We start from the raw sequence: 19,766 nt of genomic DNA on the forward strand, positions 1-19,766 counted from the left end.
AACCGTTACAATTTAAAAAATTATTATTGTCATTTATATTTATAAAAAAAAAATTTATCAACCTTTAAACTACTCCCCTAATAACTCTATTAATATCAAAATTTAATAATAAATTTTTCTGTTATAATTTTATTAATTTTTATTCAATTACTCGCTCTTGCTCTAGGTGAGTATAAATATCGCACTTTAGTTTCATATCTTCACTTTTGTGCTACTCTTCAAATTTGTATGATAATTTTTATCTTCTTTTTCTTATTTTATATACCTGTATTGAATATTAATTTTTTTCGTGGCAGAGTAAAAGATTATTCATTTGCTAATGGCAACCCATGTAAGTATTTAGATGTTTTTAACTCTAATATTTAGATCCATTAAATTAATATTTACACAAATTGCATAGATATTTATTTGCATAAAAATTCATATCGATAAACTTTTTTTAATAGATAGTAATTTTTTTATTGTGAAAAAGTTTATGTGAGTTTGGCTTTGGGGGCTCACCATGGTAAGACAGACATCAAGGATCAAATAACGCGCTTATAGAGGTACTTACAAATCATCTATCAAGGGGATCTTCACATCATCCGTGGGAGTTGAACTTACGATCTATCGGTGTGTGAGTCAACTCATTATCAATGATTAAATATCGGACATCTGAAGTAAATATATATGAAGAAAAAAATGAGTTGTTAAATCACTTATAAGATTGAACTTTGAATTTACAAAGTGTAATACAAAATTAGACTAATATATTATTTGAGTTATCTTTTTCCTTGCTATAATTAATTGAAAGAATAAAAAATATATGAAATATAAGTATATTTCTTTTTTGTCTTTATTATTTATTTATCTTTTTGAATGATATATCATATAGGAGATTTGATCAATTAGAAATTTAATTTTTTTCAGGTTGAATAGAGGTTGAGCCACCATTAATTATAAAATAGAACTTTTAATTGGAAAATAATAACTTTTGATTGAATGAGTGAGGAATATTATTATAAAGATTATTAATTATGAAAAAACAGAGTTATAAATTTTGTTGTTATTCTTTTGTATATTATTATTTTTGCAATATTAAAAAATAATTTAAAAATAATAAGCATCGTTAGGATGACACATAAGGAATTTTCCATTTCCTTCTCTTCAAGTTAACATTTTTTTATTTAATTTAATTTGTAAATAAACATTTATTCATTAAAATTATTAAATTTTTAAGGTACAGGCTAATGGATAAAATTTAATGTAATTCCTATTTACAATCTTTTTTATTTCTTCTCAAAATTCAATATATTTTCAAATACTATAATAAACTCATATAATAATTATTTAAATAAATTCATTAGAAAAAAAAAATCCCATAAACCAAATCAATTGATCCTCTATGTTATTCTTAAAGTTTATAAAACTACATATAATAATTACTCAAATAAATTTAGTTGAAAAACACCCCACAAATAAAATAATTATCTAAAATTTTAATGAAATTTTAAATTTCATAAACTATGACAATAATATATTATAAGTCAACCGCGCATCGCGCGGGTTATATACTAGTTGATCTACAAAGGTATATAGTTTGATCTATTTAAATTTAGTCGAACCAGTTTTATTTAATAAAAAAGTTGGATTTAAATTTTTTTAAAATTTATTTAATTAAATAGACATGTTCTTATACTACTAAAAAGGTCTTGTTATAGTCTATCTAAATAAATAAATAAATAAATAATGAAATGGATTATTTAAAAACCTTAATATAAAACAGACTTTTAAGGTATGACATACTTTCAAAAAGGTTAGTGTAGCCAAGAACATCTATAATAGACCATATATGCTTAAGGTTTAAAAATGTATTGTAAGTCAAGTTGAGGCCTTCTAAGGCCTATTTTGGTCTGGCTTATTCTCACCCTTGCATGGGAGTCCTTGCGAAAATATTGTTATTCACCAAGTTCGTCAATTGGTATTGTTTGATTAGAAAGTGAAAGTTTGTCACATGTATCGTGAAGTTAATACATGTATAGATGTTTTAGCATTAATAAGATGTATCGGTGACTTTAAATTGGTTATTTATGAGCAACTACTGTCTCGTATTTGTCTTTTACTTTTCGTTGATTCGATAAGGACTTCATTTTCTCATATATTCGTTTGTAAGTTTTCTTTTCTTAGCTTAAACCTTATTTATTTTCAAAAAAGAAGTTTTATGTTTGTAACATATGAGTTATTTATGTTTTTTAATACTAAATTAGTCATTCTGTGCATGTAATGGTTTACAACATTAATCATTTATTAAAATACTTTATAAAAATCTATGTGGCAGTGACAGTTAAATTCGTGACATGTCATGAAACGTTGCATTTTGTGTGTCTGGTGTATAACATTGTTATTCTCATTATTATTCACTTTTCTTTTGTCTCAAATTGGAAATCCAAACTCTATTTTCTTGAAGTCATACTCAAATTTGTGTAATCAATGATCTTGTACGGTTGTACCATAAAAATATTATGAATTAGAGTAACCAAAACTATAGGCATTAATCTCGAGTATAGACGTGAAGATGGAGTGATATGTCATGAAATATTGTGTTCTTTATAACATTATTTCATTAAAAGACTTATAATTGTTTATGGATGTAAATGATCAACTTGATATTAAAAAATATAAAGGACTAATTTGGACCAATAATAATGGAAGTGTTTGAGGTGACTATCAAATAAGTGAATTGTGATAGACCAATGGTGGATCCACATAATGATTGGGAAATGCCACATAGAGACTAGGTTGGACAGAGAACTGTGACTCAGCCTAACCAGAAGAAAAAAAAAAGAAAAAAAAAAGACTTGGGCGGTTTAAAACAAGCCTTTGGTTTTAACAGGCCCAGCCAACAATTTATGGTGGGTGAACACGGGCGAGTTCGGGTGGTATTATTAAAATCACGAGTACCCTAACACGTCCGAATACAAAAACAAAAGAATGTAGTTTTGTGAAATTTTTACATTGAGTGAGTGAGATACAATAAAGACTCACTTGTTAGACCCCAAAATTTGCCCTCCTAATTTATTTTTAACTTGCTGAAGCTTTGTATTCATGTGCATCTCTCCATCAGGACATTAACATGACTTTGTATTCATTCATCAAATAAGCATCAAAAGCATGGGATCAAGGATCTTGATATTAGGGTTTATTTCCCTAATTAGTTGGTCACCAATTGATTTGTTGGACTTTACTTTTGGCCAAGGTCTTGTCTCAAAGATTAGTGATCAGATGCTTTAACTTTTATGGATCAACGAGTATTATTTCCTTGAAGATTTAGACCCATTCAGTTGCATCATTGGTTCAAAAGGCTCTTGGTGTTTGCAACTCAGTTTTGCCTCAGTACAGGGGCTATCGATCATTGGGTTAGAGTTGTCGTTTGGTGTGCTTAAGGTTTCATCAATGTTTCAACTGGGAATGCTGTGAAATAGGGTTTTGGTTCTCTTCAAGATCTCAAGGTCATTTTTTCTTCGTCACTATGCATCCAATTTATGCAGATGGTTTGTTGCTTGAGTTTGTGAATGGTCATCAATGGAAGGCAATGGGCTAGAGTCTTTCATATTTGTGGATTAAGTTGCTAAAAGTGTGAGAAAAATTACAAGATTAATTTCGTTCATGCATAATTCGCAAACATGGTTTGAATTTCATTCACCATTTAGAGACATCTCATTTCAAAATATCAAGAACACTTCAAGAATCCAATTGTTCATTACAAAGTTACTCATTCAAGTAACATTCAAATTCAAGCTCCGTTAAGAAATTACAACAAAAAAATCATAAACGCGTCCTAAGTTCACTCCTAAACCTTCATGTCGTCATATCATTCTTCAAACTTTGTTCAAAACGTCTTTCCAACCTTAATCATGCCATCAAAACAAAACCATCTCGCAAAAAAATAGCAAAATCATAGCTCCACCTGCAATAGAAAACCAGAAAAGAAGCTTAGCAGACAGACAAAAACCGGTTCCCGCAAATAAATTGTTTCTTAACCAATCCAGGACGCGCTCATTTGTAAAGGTCACATTTGTAAAGGTCCTAGACCACATTTGCAAAGGCCCTTCAGCCATATTTAGATTTTAACAAATAATGTCAACATAATTTTATCTATGAGGCAGTACAATTTCTCTCATACTCTATCGCGAGCCAAATGATAAATATGAGCCACTGTAGATTGTCCCTTAATATATATAAATGCAAGGTTGTCATGATGGCAACCCTAGCCACATGTCAACCTGATAGCAACTTTAAGCTTAAACCCTAATTGTAATTTTACTAATTTGACCTCACACCCTAATTTTAACTTTACTAATTTAACCCTACATTAAGAATAAATATAATAATAATACCATTAATAATAATAATATAAATATAATAACTTTACTATTAGTTATTGAATTGACATGTAATATAATTGCCATTTTCAATGCAGTTTAATAAAAAAATTATTGTCACTAATTTTCTGTTTTATTTCTTAAACATTAATATCATTAACCAAATGGAATTCGATGCAAGGAACAATATCAATATCAACTTTGTTTAAACAAAAAAAAAAACTTAACTTTGAATTTTTAAAGAATTGAAAAAAATAGAATATCAATAAATTGAAAACTTAAAAATGGAACAAAAGATCAAGTGATATGGTATTTTAAAGTTTATAGGCATTTTATTTTAATTCTTTATTAATATAAAATAAAAATATTATTTAAAAAAATTTATAATTATTAAATTTTTTTTTAAAATGGAAAATTATCATTATATACGTTAATTTCAAAAATTTTGTTGTTACACTATCTATACTTCTAACCAATTAATTCATTTAATATTTTAATTGTCATTAAATTTATTTATTAAATTTGTGAATTATATCCCATTAAAATCTCATTTAACGACATGAAGTTTCTCAATTTAATTTCTAAATTTTTTATTAACTTAATTTAATGTCTAAGGATACAACTCCTACAAATTATTTTGTACAAGAATTATCCTAATATCATTAGAATATTTAATAGTTTCTTAAATTTATTCTAAACAAGAATTCTCCTATATCATTAGAATATTTAATAGTTCCTTAAATTATGAATAAAATAAATATTAAATTTATGATTTTTTTTTTATACAACAAAATCACCATTAAATAAATAATTTATGTAACAATTTCATTATCATCTCATTCTCATAACTTATAGGTCTATTATACATTTTATAACAAAAGAACAAATTAATGAAATTTTTTTATTATAATGGATTTAAGTAATATAAAACGAGACATTTATTTTAATTGAATGGTATATTAAAAATTATATAACCAAATAATTAATAAATTGAACCGTTACAATTTAAAAAATTATTATTGTCATTTATATTTATAAAAAAAAAAATTTATCAACCTTTAAACTACTCCCCTAATAACTCTATTAATATCAAAATTTAATAATAAATTTTTCTGTTATAATTTTATTAATTTTTATTCAATTACTCGCTCTTGCTCTAGGTGAGTATAAATATCGCACTTTAGTTTCATATCTTCACTTTTGTGCTACTCTTCAAATTTGTATGATAATTTTTATCTTCTTTTTCTTATTTTATATACCTGTATTGAATATTAATTTTTTTCGTGGCAGAGTAAAAGATTATTCATTTGCTAATGGCAACCCATGTAAGTATTTAGATGTTTTTAACTCTAATATTTAGATCCATTAAATTAATATTTACACAAATTGCATAGATATTTATTTGCATAAAAATTCATATCGATAAACTTTTTTTAATAGATAGTAATTTTTTTATTGTGAAAAAGTTTATGTGAGTTTGGCTTTGGGGGCTCACCATGGTAAGACAGACATCAAGGATCAAATAACGCGCTTATAGAGGTACTTACAAATCATCTATCAAGGGGATCCTCACATCATCCGTGGGAGTTGAACTTACGATCTATCGGTGTGTGAGTCAACTCATTATCAATGATTAAATATCGGACATCTGAAGTAAATATATATGAAGAAAAAAATGAGTTGTTAAATCACTTATAAGATTGAACTTTGAATTTACAAAGTGTAATACAAAATTAGACTAATATATTATTTGAGTTCTCTTTTTCCTTGCTATAATTAATTGAAAGAATAAAAAATATATGAAATATAAGTATATTTCTTTTTTGTCTTTATTATTTATTTATCTTTTTGAATGATATATCATATAGGAGATTTGATCAATTAGAAATTTAATTTTTTTCAGGTTGAATAGAGGTTGAGCCACCATTAATTATAAAATAGAACTTTTAATTGGAAAATAATAACTTTTGATTGAATGAGTGAGGAATATTATTATAAAGATTATTAATTATGAAAAAACAGAGTTATAAATTTTGTTGTTATTCTTTTGTATATTATTATTTTTGCAATATTAAAAAATAATTTAAAAATAATAAGCATCGTTAGGATGACACATAAGGAATTTTCCATTTCCTTCTCTTCAAGTTAACATTTTTTTATTTAATTTAATTTGTAAATAAACATTTATTCATTAAAATTATTAAATTTTTAAGGTACAGGCTAATGGATAAAATTTAATGTAATTCCTATTTACAATCTTTTTTATTTCTTCTCAAAATTCAATATATTTTCAAATACTATAATAAACTCATATAATAATTATTTAAATAAATTCATTAGAAAAAAAAAATCCCATAAACCAAATCAATTGATCCTCTATGTTATTCTTAAAGTTTATAAAACTACATATAATAATTACTCAAATAAATTTAGTTGAAAAACACCCCACAAATAAAATAATTATCTAAAATTTTAATGAAATTTTAAATTTCATAAACTATGACAATAATATATTATAAGTCAACCGCGCATCGCGCGGGTTATATACTAGTTGATCTACAAAGGTATATAGTTTGATCTATTTAAATTTAGTCGAACCAGTTTTATTTAATAAAAAAGTTGGATTTAAATTTTTTTAAAATTTATTTAATTAAATAGACATGTTCTTATACTACTAAAAAGGTCTTGTTATAGTCTATCTAAATAAATAAATAAATAAATAATGAAATGGATTATTTAAAAACCTTAATATAAAACAGACTTTTAAGGTATGACATACTTTCAAAAAGGTTAGTGTAGCCAAGAACATCTATAATAGACCATATATGCTTAAGGTTTAAAAATGTATTGTAAGTCAAGTTGAGGCCTTCTAAGGCCTATTTTGGTCTGGCTTATTCTCACCCTTGCATGGGAGTCCTTGCGAAAATATTGTTATTCACCAAGTTCGTCAATTGGTATTGTTTGATTAGAAAGTGAAAGTTTGTCACATGTATCGTGAAGTTAATACATGTATAGATGTTTTAGCATTAATAAGATGTATCGGTGACTTTAAATTGGTTATTTATGAGCAACTACTGTCTCGTATTTGTCTTTTACTTTTCGTTGATTCGATAAGGACTTCATTTTCTCATATATTCGTTTGTAAGTTTTCTTTTCTTAGCTTAAACCTTATTTATTTTCAAAAAAGAAGTTTTATGTTTGTAACATATGAGTTATTTATGTTTTTTAATACTAAATTAGTCATTCTGTGCATGTAATGGTTTACAACATTAATCATTTATTAAAATACTTTATAAAAATCTATGTGGCAGTGACAGTTAAATTCGTGACATGTCATGAAACGTTGCATTTTGTGTGTCTGGTGTATAACATTGTTATTCTCATTATTATTCACTTTTCTTTTGTCTCAAATTGGAAATCCAAACTCTATTTTCTTGAAGTCATACTCAAATTTGTGTAATCAATGATCTTGTACGGTTGTACCATAAAAATATTATGAATTAGAGTAACCAAAACTATAGGCATTAATCTCGAGTATAGACGTGAAGATGGAGTGATATGTCATGAAATATTGTGTTCTTTATAACATTATTTCATTAAAAGACTTATAATTGTTTATGGATGTAAATGATCAACTTGATATTAAAAAATATAAAGGACTAATTTGGACCAATAATAATGGAAGTGTTTGAGGTGACTATCAAATAAGTGAATTATGATAGACCAATGGTGGATCCACATAATGATTGGGAAATGCCACATAGAGACTAGGTTGGACAGAGAACTGTGACTCAGCCTAACCAGAAGAAAAAAAAAAGAAAAAAAAAAGACTTGGGCGGTTTAAAACAAGCCTTTGGTTTTAACAGGCCCAGCCAACAATTTATGGTGGGTGAACACGGGCGAGTTCGGGTGGTATTATTAAAATCACGAGTACCCTAACACGTCCGAATACAAAAACAAAAGAATGTAGTTTTGTGAAATTTTTACATTGAGTGAGTGAGATACAATAAAGACTCACTTGTTAGACCCCAAAATTTGCCCTCCTAATTTATTTTTAACTTGCTGAAGCTTTGTATTCATGTGCATCTCTCCATCAGGACATTAACATGACTTTGTATTCATTCATCAAATAAGCATCAAAAGCATGGGATCAAGGATCTTGATATTAGGGTTTATTTCCCTAATTAGTTGGTCACCAATTGATTTGTTGGACTTTACTTTTGGCCAAGGTCTTGTCTCAAAGATTAGTGATCAGATGCTTTAACTTTTATGGATCAACGAGTATTATTTCCTTGAAGATTTAGACCCATTCAGTTGCATCATTGGTTCAAAAGGCTCTTGGTGTTTGCAACTCAGTTTTGCCTCAGTACAGGGGCTATCGATCATTGGGTTAGAGTTGTCGTTTGGTGTGCTTAAGGTTTCATCAATGTTTCAACTGGGAATGCTGTGAAATAGGGTTTTGGTTCTCTTCAAGATCTCAAGGTCATTTTTTCTTCGTCACTATGCATCCAATTTATGCAGATGGTTTGTTGCTTGAGTTTGTGAATGGTCATCAATGGAAGGCAATGGACTAGAGTCTTTCATATTTGTGGATTAAGTTGCTAAAAGTGTGAGAAAAATTACAAGATTAATTTCGTTCATGCATAATTCGCAAACATGGTTTGAATTTCATTCACCATTTAGAGACATCTCATTTCAAAATATCAAGAACACTTCAAGAATCCAATTGTTCATTACAAAGTTACTCATTCAAGTAACATTCAAATTCAAGCTCCGTTAAGAAATTACAACAAAAAAATCATAAACGCGTCCTAAGTTCACTCCTAAACCTTCATGTCGTCATATCATTCTTCAAACTTTGTTCAAAACGTCTTTCCAACCTTAATCATGCCATCAAAACAAAACCATCTCGCAAAAAAATAGCAAAATCATAGCTCCACCTGCAATAGAAAACCAGAAAAGAAGCTTAGCAGACAGACAAAAACCGGTTCCCGCAAATAAATTGTTTCTTAACCAATCCAGGACGCGCTCATTTGTAAAGGTCACATTTGTAAAGGTCCTAGACCACATTTGCAAAGGCCCTTCAGCCATATTTAGATTTTAACAAATAATGTCAACATAATTTTATCTATGAGGCAGTACAATTTCTCTCATACTCTATCGCGAGCCAAATGATAAATATGAGCCACTGTAGATTGTCCCTTATTAGCATTGGAAACAAAGAGCCTTATTACCCCCATCTCCGAAATCCCTAGTAGGAATCTCCACCTCAAATATAAAAAAACCTTCAAATAATAAGAGTAGTCTAATGGTTTCCCATTCCAAACGTACACATGTTTCTTGAATTATATTCCTATGGATGGACATCTATCAACCAAGTAAGTTTGTGTAGCATCACTCTTAGCCCATAAACTCTTTGATAACCCAACTCCCAACAACATGCACTTTATCCTATCCAAAATGACTTTTTTTTTTATTCAGCTAGGACATTTTGTTAAGGTGTATCATTAACGGTTCTATGAATCTTTATACCTTGTATCTTGCAGAAATCATTAATTTGATCTGAAATAAACTCTAGAATGTTGTCAGCTTTTCTTTTACTAACACGCCTTGAACTCAAATTCCATACCTTGGTTTGGTCACGAAAGTCTTTACTAGATAATGATGCATGGCAAGTAATGACTGAATCATCTAAACTAAATAACCCATACATTTTAGTCCCTTTATCCATGATCCTTGCACTATGCTAAATTTCCAACACCTCGTGTAAAACTCTAATGAAATAAACTAGATCATCAAACATGTTTCATGTTTATTGTTGAAGTAAGCCTTAAAACCTTGAAGTGGTGAAGAGAAAGAAAACATGTTTTGAGATTGTCAGAAATGAGGAAGCTGGAAAGCAGCAAGAATGTCAAGTTCTGGCAATTTTTCGAATATTGAGTTTGGTCGATTCGGTTTGCAGATCCATTCATTAATGTTAGAATATTGGATATATAATTTTTATTAATTTAGAGATACTATAAATTAATATAAAAAGATATTATAAGATATTTATAATATTTTATTCTAAGAATTAATGAGTTTTATTTTAGGATTTGTTATGGATCTATTGGATTTTAGCAATTATAAATATGTTTCTCTTCTGGTATTTTTGCAGTGTGACAATTTTAGAGCTTTAAAGCAAAAGGTAGAAATGAGGGTTTAGGGTAACCTTTTAGAGTTATTTATAAGGGTCATATAATACTTCTTTATACCTCAGGGTTGAGTGATTCATATAATGAGAATTGGAGAGTTGGGAAACACTTGAATGAAAATAAGAGTTTGTTCTTGGAAACTCTGAAGGCGGAGGCTATTTTCTTGTAACTTATTTGTAATTTCTTTTAACAACTATCTGAGTATAGTGAATTGGGTAACTGCACTCTCCTCTAAACATAGATTTTTTGATCGAACTGGGTAAATAAACCTTTCGCCTTTCTCGCCTTATTTTCTTCTGTTATATTTTCTGCTTATTGGTTATTATTTCTTAAGGCCGTTTTTTTTGTTGCCATTGTTCTTTGTCCCCAAATATCAAATTTCTTGGTGTGATTGAACAATGAATAGTTTCTTTTGATTAATTATTTTATCAATTATACAACAAGTGGCACCCACCGTGTAGCAAAGGGGTATCGTTTACAAGTGAGCACCATGGGCAAATAGGAGATCGATAAATTTTCTGAAAAAAACATCTTTGGGGTTATGGAAAGTAAAGATGCAATAAATTTTAATTCAAGAGAAGTGTATTGATGCCTTGAATGGTGAAGTATTGATGTCTGCAACGCTTACACAAATACATATGACCAAGATGGTGGATAAGGTCAGGGGCGCCATTATCTTATGCCTCGGAGATAAAGTTCCAAGAGAAGTCTCCAAATAGGTAAGTACGTTTGCGATGTGGGAATAACTTGAATCATTGTATATGACCAAGTATTTGACTCAGAAATTGTGTCTGCAACAACAACTCTACTCGTTCTAAATGGTGGAAAGCAAATCCATGGTGGAGTAGTTGACAGAACTTCACAAGATTATTGATGATCTTGAGAACATTGAAATAAACATTGATGATAAGGACAATGCTCTAATGTTGTTGAGTTCATTCCTCAAATCCTTTTAACACTTTAAAGATGCCCTTCTTTATGGCAAGGAAGGTACTATCACTTTGGATGAAGATAAGGACAATGCTCTAATGTTGTTGAGTTCATTCCTCAAATCCTTTGAACACTTTAAGGATGCCCTTCTTTATGGTAAGGAAGGTACTATCACTTTGGATGAAGTCCATACGACGGTAAAATCCAAAGAATTTTCAAAGGCGGAAGATTTGAAGATTGAAGATAATGGTGAAGGTTTAAGTGTCTCAAGAGAAGGAGCTAAGCATAGAGGGACGTCCAAATCAAATAGTTTTGACAAGTCAAAGGTAAAATGTTTTAATTGTTAGAAACTCTATCACTTCAAGAATGATTGTCTTAAGAGAAAGGTCAATGATGATTTTGTTCAAGTTGTGGTTGCCTTAGATAAGAATAGTTATGAGAATGTTAATGCACTAGTGGTATCTAGTTTGAATATTGAAGATAGTTGGGTCGTAGACTCGGGTTGCTCTTATCACATGTGTCCAAGAATAAAATACTTTGAGACTTTGAAGCTAGAGCAAGGTGGAATAGTTCGTCTTGGTGATAATTAGGCTTGCAAGGTTCATTGTATTAGTACGACTAGACTTAAAATGTTTGATGATTATGAGCTTCTTCTTCATAATGTGAGGTATGTTCCAGAGCTCGAGCGAAATTTGTTATATATAAGTATAATTGATGATCGAGGATATTGCACTAGAGTTGAATGTGGAGTGTTGAAAATTTTGCATAATGAAAAAGGGTCTAAAATATGTGGTCTATATTTTATAAGGTTCAAATGTTGTTGCTCACTCATCATTAACTAGTGTAGACTTTCATGACAAGAAAAAGCCATGAGATTCGAGGTCAAGGCATTATGAATGTATGGAGACTATTTTAGAAGTGTATAATGAATTTTGTAGAAAACAAGAGATAAAAATGTATGTGACCGCTGAGTTGTTATTGAGTTTTTTGGGGTAGAGCTGATGTCAAAAAAACTTACTTAGTTGGCATAGAATTTCTTAAGAGGGAGAAGTTTAAAAAACAAGGGATAAACCTTTTAGAAACTATGGCGGAGAAAACTCGGTTTAAAGTGGATTTTTATACTATGGATACTAGTAGTATTGAAGGAACAGATACATAGATCTATGATTATGATTTGACTCGTGTTAAGGTAAGGAGGATGGTTGTAGCATCTCAAAGGGACGATTATGCTAGTCTTGGATGTTATGCTTTGAATGTGGGTGAAGGGTTGCGAAATTCAAAAACATGGAACTTTAGGGAGACATTCGAAAGTATGAGAAGTCAATGGTGGTTTAATAACCATGCTTGTATGGTCTTGTCAGATTACCTAAGCAGAAAAGGATAATTGGAAACAAGTGGATGCAAGTGGCAAGATCAAAGTTCAAGTGTGCCTTAAACTTGATCAAGGTTATTGATTAGAGTTTCAATACGGTAGAGAGAATCAAGGTGGTTGATGGTTAAATTGACATCACTAAGGTTTCACGTCAAGTCGGAGATTGTTGAAGTTGTGAGTGCACTTTCACAAATTAGATGTTTTGCATGATGTCAAAACTAAGATCTTTAGCCTTATTGTACATTAGACGGTGTCATATGAGTCGTGATGTGCATCTTAGCTTTAGAAAGCATAACAATATGTTAGAATGTGTTTAGAAAAGGTTTTGTGCATTAAGAAAATAATTCATTCAGTAAAAATTAGTTTTTATGTGAAAAACAAGTTTATGTGTCGACACATACATGCTGTGAGTCGACATATGTGAATCAATATTAAAGTTTGTAGCTTCTGTTTGGATGTGTCGACACATGGGTACCTTCTGGTCAACATATAGAAGAAATTACTCTTCTATGAGTCGACACATACGACTTACGTGTCGATACTTGCTACTCATTTTTAAAGCGTGTAGATTCAGTTTCTCGTGTTTCGACACATGACCTAATTAGGTCAACATATGCATTAACATGAGTTGAAGCTAGACTCGTATGTATTGACACATGTTGTTACAAACTAGAAATTCTACATAATTTTTCTAAACCTCTTATTTCATTTTGGCTCTAACTTGCACAGATATAAATACCTCATACATGCACCATTCAAAAGCTAATGAAACTATAAACACATTCAAAAACTACTCTTCAACCTCATATCTATACATACACACAAACAAACTACACATAATCATTTTTTGTTTAGGTGTCGTCTAAATTCGGTTTGATGACGTCCAATTTAGGTTTGTGTACCAGACAAATTGGATTGAGAATCTTTGGGAGTTTCACTGAAAAAATTATGAAGGTTTATCCTCTAAGATCAAGATGTTGATTTGGGGGTTTTAACAAGATATTTGCAATTCAGATTCAATTGAGTGAAAGCTTTGAAGAACGGGAGGTTCTTGCAAAGGAGTAGCGTGAGACGGTGAATTAATTGGAAATCTTGGGTGACGATAATTTGAAATATGGATTTGACCGAGTGAAGGCTTTGAAGAACGATGGATTCTTACAAAGGAGTAGTGCAATACGGTGAATCATATTATTATTATTGGGTGACTTGATCAAACTCGGATAAAGGGAAGAAAAGTGCTAAGATCAACATCAAACATAGGCTTTGTAGGGTTGGATTGCTACATTTCTCTTGTAAAACACATTTTGCATAGTAAGATTGATTATTGTACTTACTTTAAAATTGAGAGCAAACATAGCCTAGCGAGGACGATTGGTGAACTGCCTAAACAAATCCTCGTATCCTCTCTCTCTTTCTCTATCTCTATCTCTTTACTTCTCTATTTTACATTTAATCGCAAATTGTTGAATTTATTGATTGTGCATTGATACATATAGAAAAATCCTTTGTATCAAACTTGAAATTGTTTTGTTGATTAGATTACAATTCTTAGAATTGTAATTGAGCTTTCATATTAACAAAGTCAAAAAGGAAAATCTGAAATATCAAAGTGCACACTAAATGTTTGATAATTTGGATATTTGTATTTTGTGTATCAATTGATTTCACTGAAAATGGGTTATCATTGTGATCATAGTAAAACGATGAATTAAGAAAATATTGTATTGTGTTCTTATCATTGTCTTCCCATTCCATTTTGTTTCTTACACATATCTGAGTTTCCAATAATTGGTTCGGATTAGACAATTTTGTTTGATATAGGATTTCACTTCCGATTGCCATGGTTTTTGCATGTTTCTAAAATAGTTTTTTAAAAGTACATTTTTAACTTGGGGATCATTCACCCCTCTCTAGATAAGTTGTCTTTGTCAAACAGAAGTATGTCTTAAAACCTTAAAGTGATAAAGAGAAAGAAAACATTTCGAGATTGACAAAAACTAGAAGCCAAAAAACATAAAGAATATTCGGTACGGGCAGTTCGCAAATATCGAGTTTAGGTTGTTCAGTTTGCGGATCCATTCATTAATGTTAGAATATTTGATATATATTTTATATTAATTTTGAGATACTATAAATTAATATAAAATGATATTATAAGATATTTATAATATTTTATTCTAAGAATTAATGGACTTTGTTTTGGGTTTTGTTATAGATATGTTGGGTTTTAATAATTATAAATATATATCTATTTAGGTGTTTGCAGTATAACAATTTTAGGCTTTAGAGCAAAAGAGAAAAGTAGGAGTTTGGGGTTTAAGGAAACCTTTTAGTGTTATCTAGATAGGTCAGACAATACTTCTTGATATATTGGGTTTGAGTGATTCATATACTGAGAGTTGTAGAGGTTGAGAAATTTGAAGGCGAAATCTATTTTCTTGTAACTCATTTGTAATCTCTTGTAATAACTTTTTGAGTATAGTGAAATGGAGAGTCACTCTCTCTGCCAAACATAATTTTTTTTTACTAAACTAGGTAAACAAATCTTTCGTCTTTCTCGCCTTATTTTCTTCTGTTATATTTTCTAGTTATTGGTTATTATTGTTGAAGACCATTTATTTTGGTTGCCACTGTTCTTTGTCCCCACACATCAAATTTATTGGTGTGATTGAACCGTAAATAATTTCTTCTGATTAATTATTCTATCAATTTCACAATACTTATGGACAATAAATTTTGCTTAAGCTCCAGAACATACCTTTAATTTTCTTCTGTTATATTTTCTTCTTATTGATTGATTATTATTGTTGAAGACCATTTATTTTGGTTGTCATTGTTCATTGTCCCCACACATCAAATTTCTTGGTGTGATTGAACCGTAAATAATTTCTTCTGATTAATTATTCTATCAATTTCACAACACTTATGGACAATAAATTTTGCTTAAGCTCCAGAACATACCTTTAATTTCTTAGAAGGAATTCATGGTCATCAAACTTTTTAAGTCTAATTGTGCATATACCATGAACTTTACAATTCTTATTGTTACCGAGTCAGATGACTCAACCTTCTTCCAAATTTAAAGTCTCAATATTATTTCCTTGGGCATATATAATAAGAGCATTTTGAGTTTATGACCCAACTATTCTTTGTCTCCATGTTCTATGTACCAACACTCTCATAACCATACTCGTATAAGAAAACTATAATCTTAATAAAATCTTCTTTTTCCCCCTCTCGAAACAGTCCTTCTTGAAGTGTTTGATTTTATGACAAGTGAAACATTTTAAATCTGACTTATCGAAATCCATGGATTTAGACTTCTCCACACTCTCACTCATTTCTCTTGAAACACTCAAGCCTTCATATTATCGTCAACCTATAAATCTTTCATCTTCGATAGAAACTTGGAGCTTATAGCCAACCAGACCTCCTCAAATGAGATAATGCCTACCTTACTATAAAGAAAAACATATTTAAAATACTTAAAGGATTTTGGAATTGATCTCGACAAGAGTAGATCATTGTCCTCATCATCAAGCTTCACCTAAATATTTTGCAAGTCATTAAATATCTTATTGAGTTACATTAGTTGCTCCATAATGGATTTTATTATCTACCATTTGAAATGCGTAGAGTTGTTATTTCAGACATAATCTGTGAGCTAACGACTTTTTCATATATAAAGGTTCAAGCTTGGCCGATATATCCTCCACAGTCTTTCCCTTAGCGACTTTTCTTAAGACTTCATCTCTGAGTCACAAGATAATGACACTTCTGACCATATTCACCATTCTTGTCTTCATTGCTTGTGTTATGTATGGAGACATCAATGTCTCACATTTTAATGCTTATACACACCTCTGTAGAGTTAATATTATTTAAATATTCACTTTCCACAGCTCAACATCGTTGTCTTTAGAAAACTTCTTGATATCCCATTTAAAATTCATGTTGCTTATTTGTAAACTTAACCCCTTATTGAGAAAATTGATTGAAAGAGTCACATCAAGAATGTTGATGTGTGAGACAAAGAATAATGACAATTAAAATACATTGCCCAACTAAAGCTAATGTACCAAACAATGTTAGCAAATCCACACGAATACGAATATAATAAAAGACGAATACACACTCGATTTGTTTATGTACCCAGTTCAATCAAATCAATCTACTATAGAAAAGATAACAACTCTTTGATCCATTATATTTCAAGAGTTATTACAAGAGATTACAAGACCACTTACAAGAAAGTAGTCTTCTAAATTTATAAGAACATCTATTTTTTAACCAAGTTTTTCCAATCTCTACTCCTCTCAAGGTATTTAAGAGTGTTTTTCCAATCCCTTTGAATATTCCTAGAGGTCTTTTAATTCTTAAAACAACGAATCCTAAGAATTCATACCTTTTGTCACTCTAAGTTTCTCTCATTAAAATTTCATCACATGCAAGCAAAAGTGTTAGAACTGCATTTATAAAGACAAAGAATCCAAAAACCCCTATTTTTCAAACCCGTAACACACCCGGTGCACTTAACCCGCCCATCTCGCACTTGACCATCCACCCCGCGCGCAATGCCCCCGCCCCGCATGTAAGACAATACTGAAAATTTTGCTGAATTTTAGAGACATAAAATTAATAATCACTTGAAATTAAATCAAATGAACTTTAGCTCCGAAGTTTTGCTCTAGGTTCCAATTTTAAAAACATCAATGTAATAGTCCAATGGTTTGAGTTAAGACATTAAAGGTTGTGGTAATAAATTTAAGATTCAATTCTTCTTTTAAGATTTCTCCCTGCCCTGACAAAACTAATTAACACTTGTCTGCATAATTTTTTTTTGACATAAAATTTGCAATTTACAAATGTTTAAGTACATGATGAATATATAATGAGGCCTCATATTGTATTTAAGTATACAACACTATCAAGTTGAGCTTAACAACCTGTTGAATTGCTTTATTTGATTGCTGTCCCAACTGTGCACAACACAATTCACACAAGAGGTAAACTCCTAAGAACAACAACCCTCCTCTCAAAATAAAAGCAACTAATTCAACTTATTGTTGTCCTGTCAAATAGTATGTCCTAATCTTTTGACTTTTAGACCAGAGAAACTTTTTGGATTACATTCTGATATAAGACAAAAATATGAGTTTAACAAAAACCACTTAAACCAAAAAACAAACAAAATATATACAAAACAAAAAGTTGAAACAACATCAACCGTTCCCATGGCCATGGCTAGTGAAAGAAGCTCCTAAAAAGGTTTCATTATTTTTTCATCTCGTCATAGCTGGTGAAATCATTGGTGGTGCCACTGTAACTGTAACTGATCCTTGTCTTTGTCTTTCCATGTTGGCTTCCCACCCTATATATTTCAGTTGATTGTCAGAAACAAATCAAAGGTCAAACAAAAACAAAACCATAGTAGTATTTGAAGAAAGAAAGAAAAAACAATTAGGCACCTATGCTCAAGTCAAATCCACGGTTTTTGAGCTCTCTATATTCCTGACAAAGAGCACAAGTTTCACAACAGAAATGAACTAAGCAATCCATACAAGGTGCCTCTGGCAAGTCATATTGTGCCCTCAGTTTGGATCTATAATAACATGAATACAAACATGCAAGTCCTGTCAAACCCAATAGTGCCCCATAAATTGTTCCATTACAAGTGCAACCTTCATATATAAAAGTACCAAATTAACCATGAGAAATAATTATTCTAGATACATAGTAGTAACTAAATTGCTTAAATTTTATATAAAGGTTATACTTACTTGGATCGCCTTTATCTACTATCTCTGCTATCAATCCAAAAGTAACACAAGGGCAGCAGGCAGTGACCAAACCTTGTTAGTAGAAAAAGAATATATAATTAACCACAGTTTTTTATGGTACTGTTTTAAAGAAAGGTGAATGAATCTAGCTAGCTACTACATGATTCTTACAGATTCCAGGATCATCAAGACAACGGCATAGACCAGTTGACCAGTGATGTGTTCTTGGGATGGCCCTTGAACTGCTGCTGTTATATGGAGGAGGAGGGGGAGGAGGAGGATAAGGATGTGGTATGCCATAACTTGGCATTTGCATGACATAGCCTTGAGGGGGATGGCTATGATTATTAGCTGCATATACATGATCATGATCGGTTTCATTTACGGCAGGATACATATTGTTATTTGTTGAATTAGTCCTTAAACCAACACAACCTTTTCTTTCTTATATATCTTAGTGTGTGTATATATAAATAGGAGAGACTTGTGTAAGAGAGGAATCCACTTCCACATTAGTATAGTTTGTAACTATTAGGAAAAACCATTTTCTGTCTGATTAGTCTTTTTTTATACATAATAATCAGTAGTTGCAAAAGTATATATATACTAGTACATCAAAGTATAAATAATTAGTGTTTGAACTTTGAATATATCGCAGTATATATAATGTGTAAATGCAGGTCTCATTGTCATGACCACTTATTTATATGGTAAACAAGGAAATTGTATATCTTAGATATAAATTGCATTTCCATGCTCTTTCTTAGGAGCCAGAAGATATATAATAATAATAATGTCACATGCCATTTTCAGATTTGAAAATCTGATTGCAAAAGGATAAGAAGAGAAGACAGTTTGCAATCAGGTTGCAAGTTCCAACCGTATCTGTTCAAGATTACAAGTTGACTACTGAATAATGTATTGTTTATAATGATGTAAGCTGAAATCAATGATTACTTGGCAACTGTTAGGCTGATAATAAGGAGTATAAGGTACTTGTTAATTACAAACCGTCTTTAACTTATAAAAAACGGAAACAAGATACATATTAAAAATTTAAAAAAAAAATGAAATTTTATATTAATACCTTGAACAAAAAAAGGCTTTAAATTATAATATTTTATGTTCA

At 30.2% G+C, this 19,766-nt stretch overlaps 1 protein-coding gene across 1 annotated transcript; it reads right to left on the reverse strand.

The window, feature by feature from the left end:
- Positions 1-17,474: 17,474 nt before the first annotated feature.
- Positions 17,475-19,245, reverse strand: LOC131607422 (cell number regulator 1-like). The gene is made up of 4 exons (XM_058879428.1): positions 18,809-19,245; positions 18,638-18,709; positions 18,326-18,538; positions 17,475-18,228 (listed from the first exon to the last, which is right to left on the reverse strand). Exons 1-4 carry the CDS (start codon positions 19,032-19,034, stop codon positions 18,140-18,142), a joined length of 600 nt encoding a protein of 199 aa, XP_058735411.1. The 5' UTR covers positions 19,035-19,245; the 3' UTR covers positions 17,475-18,139.
- Between the last annotated feature and the right edge of the window lie 521 nt (positions 19,246-19,766).

The sequence above is a fragment of the Vicia villosa genome, linkage group LG5 (genome assembly GCF_029867415.1).
Source record: "Vicia villosa cultivar HV-30 ecotype Madison, WI linkage group LG5, Vvil1.0, whole genome shotgun sequence".
Taxonomy (NCBI): Eukaryota; Viridiplantae; Streptophyta; class Magnoliopsida; order Fabales; family Fabaceae; genus Vicia; species Vicia villosa.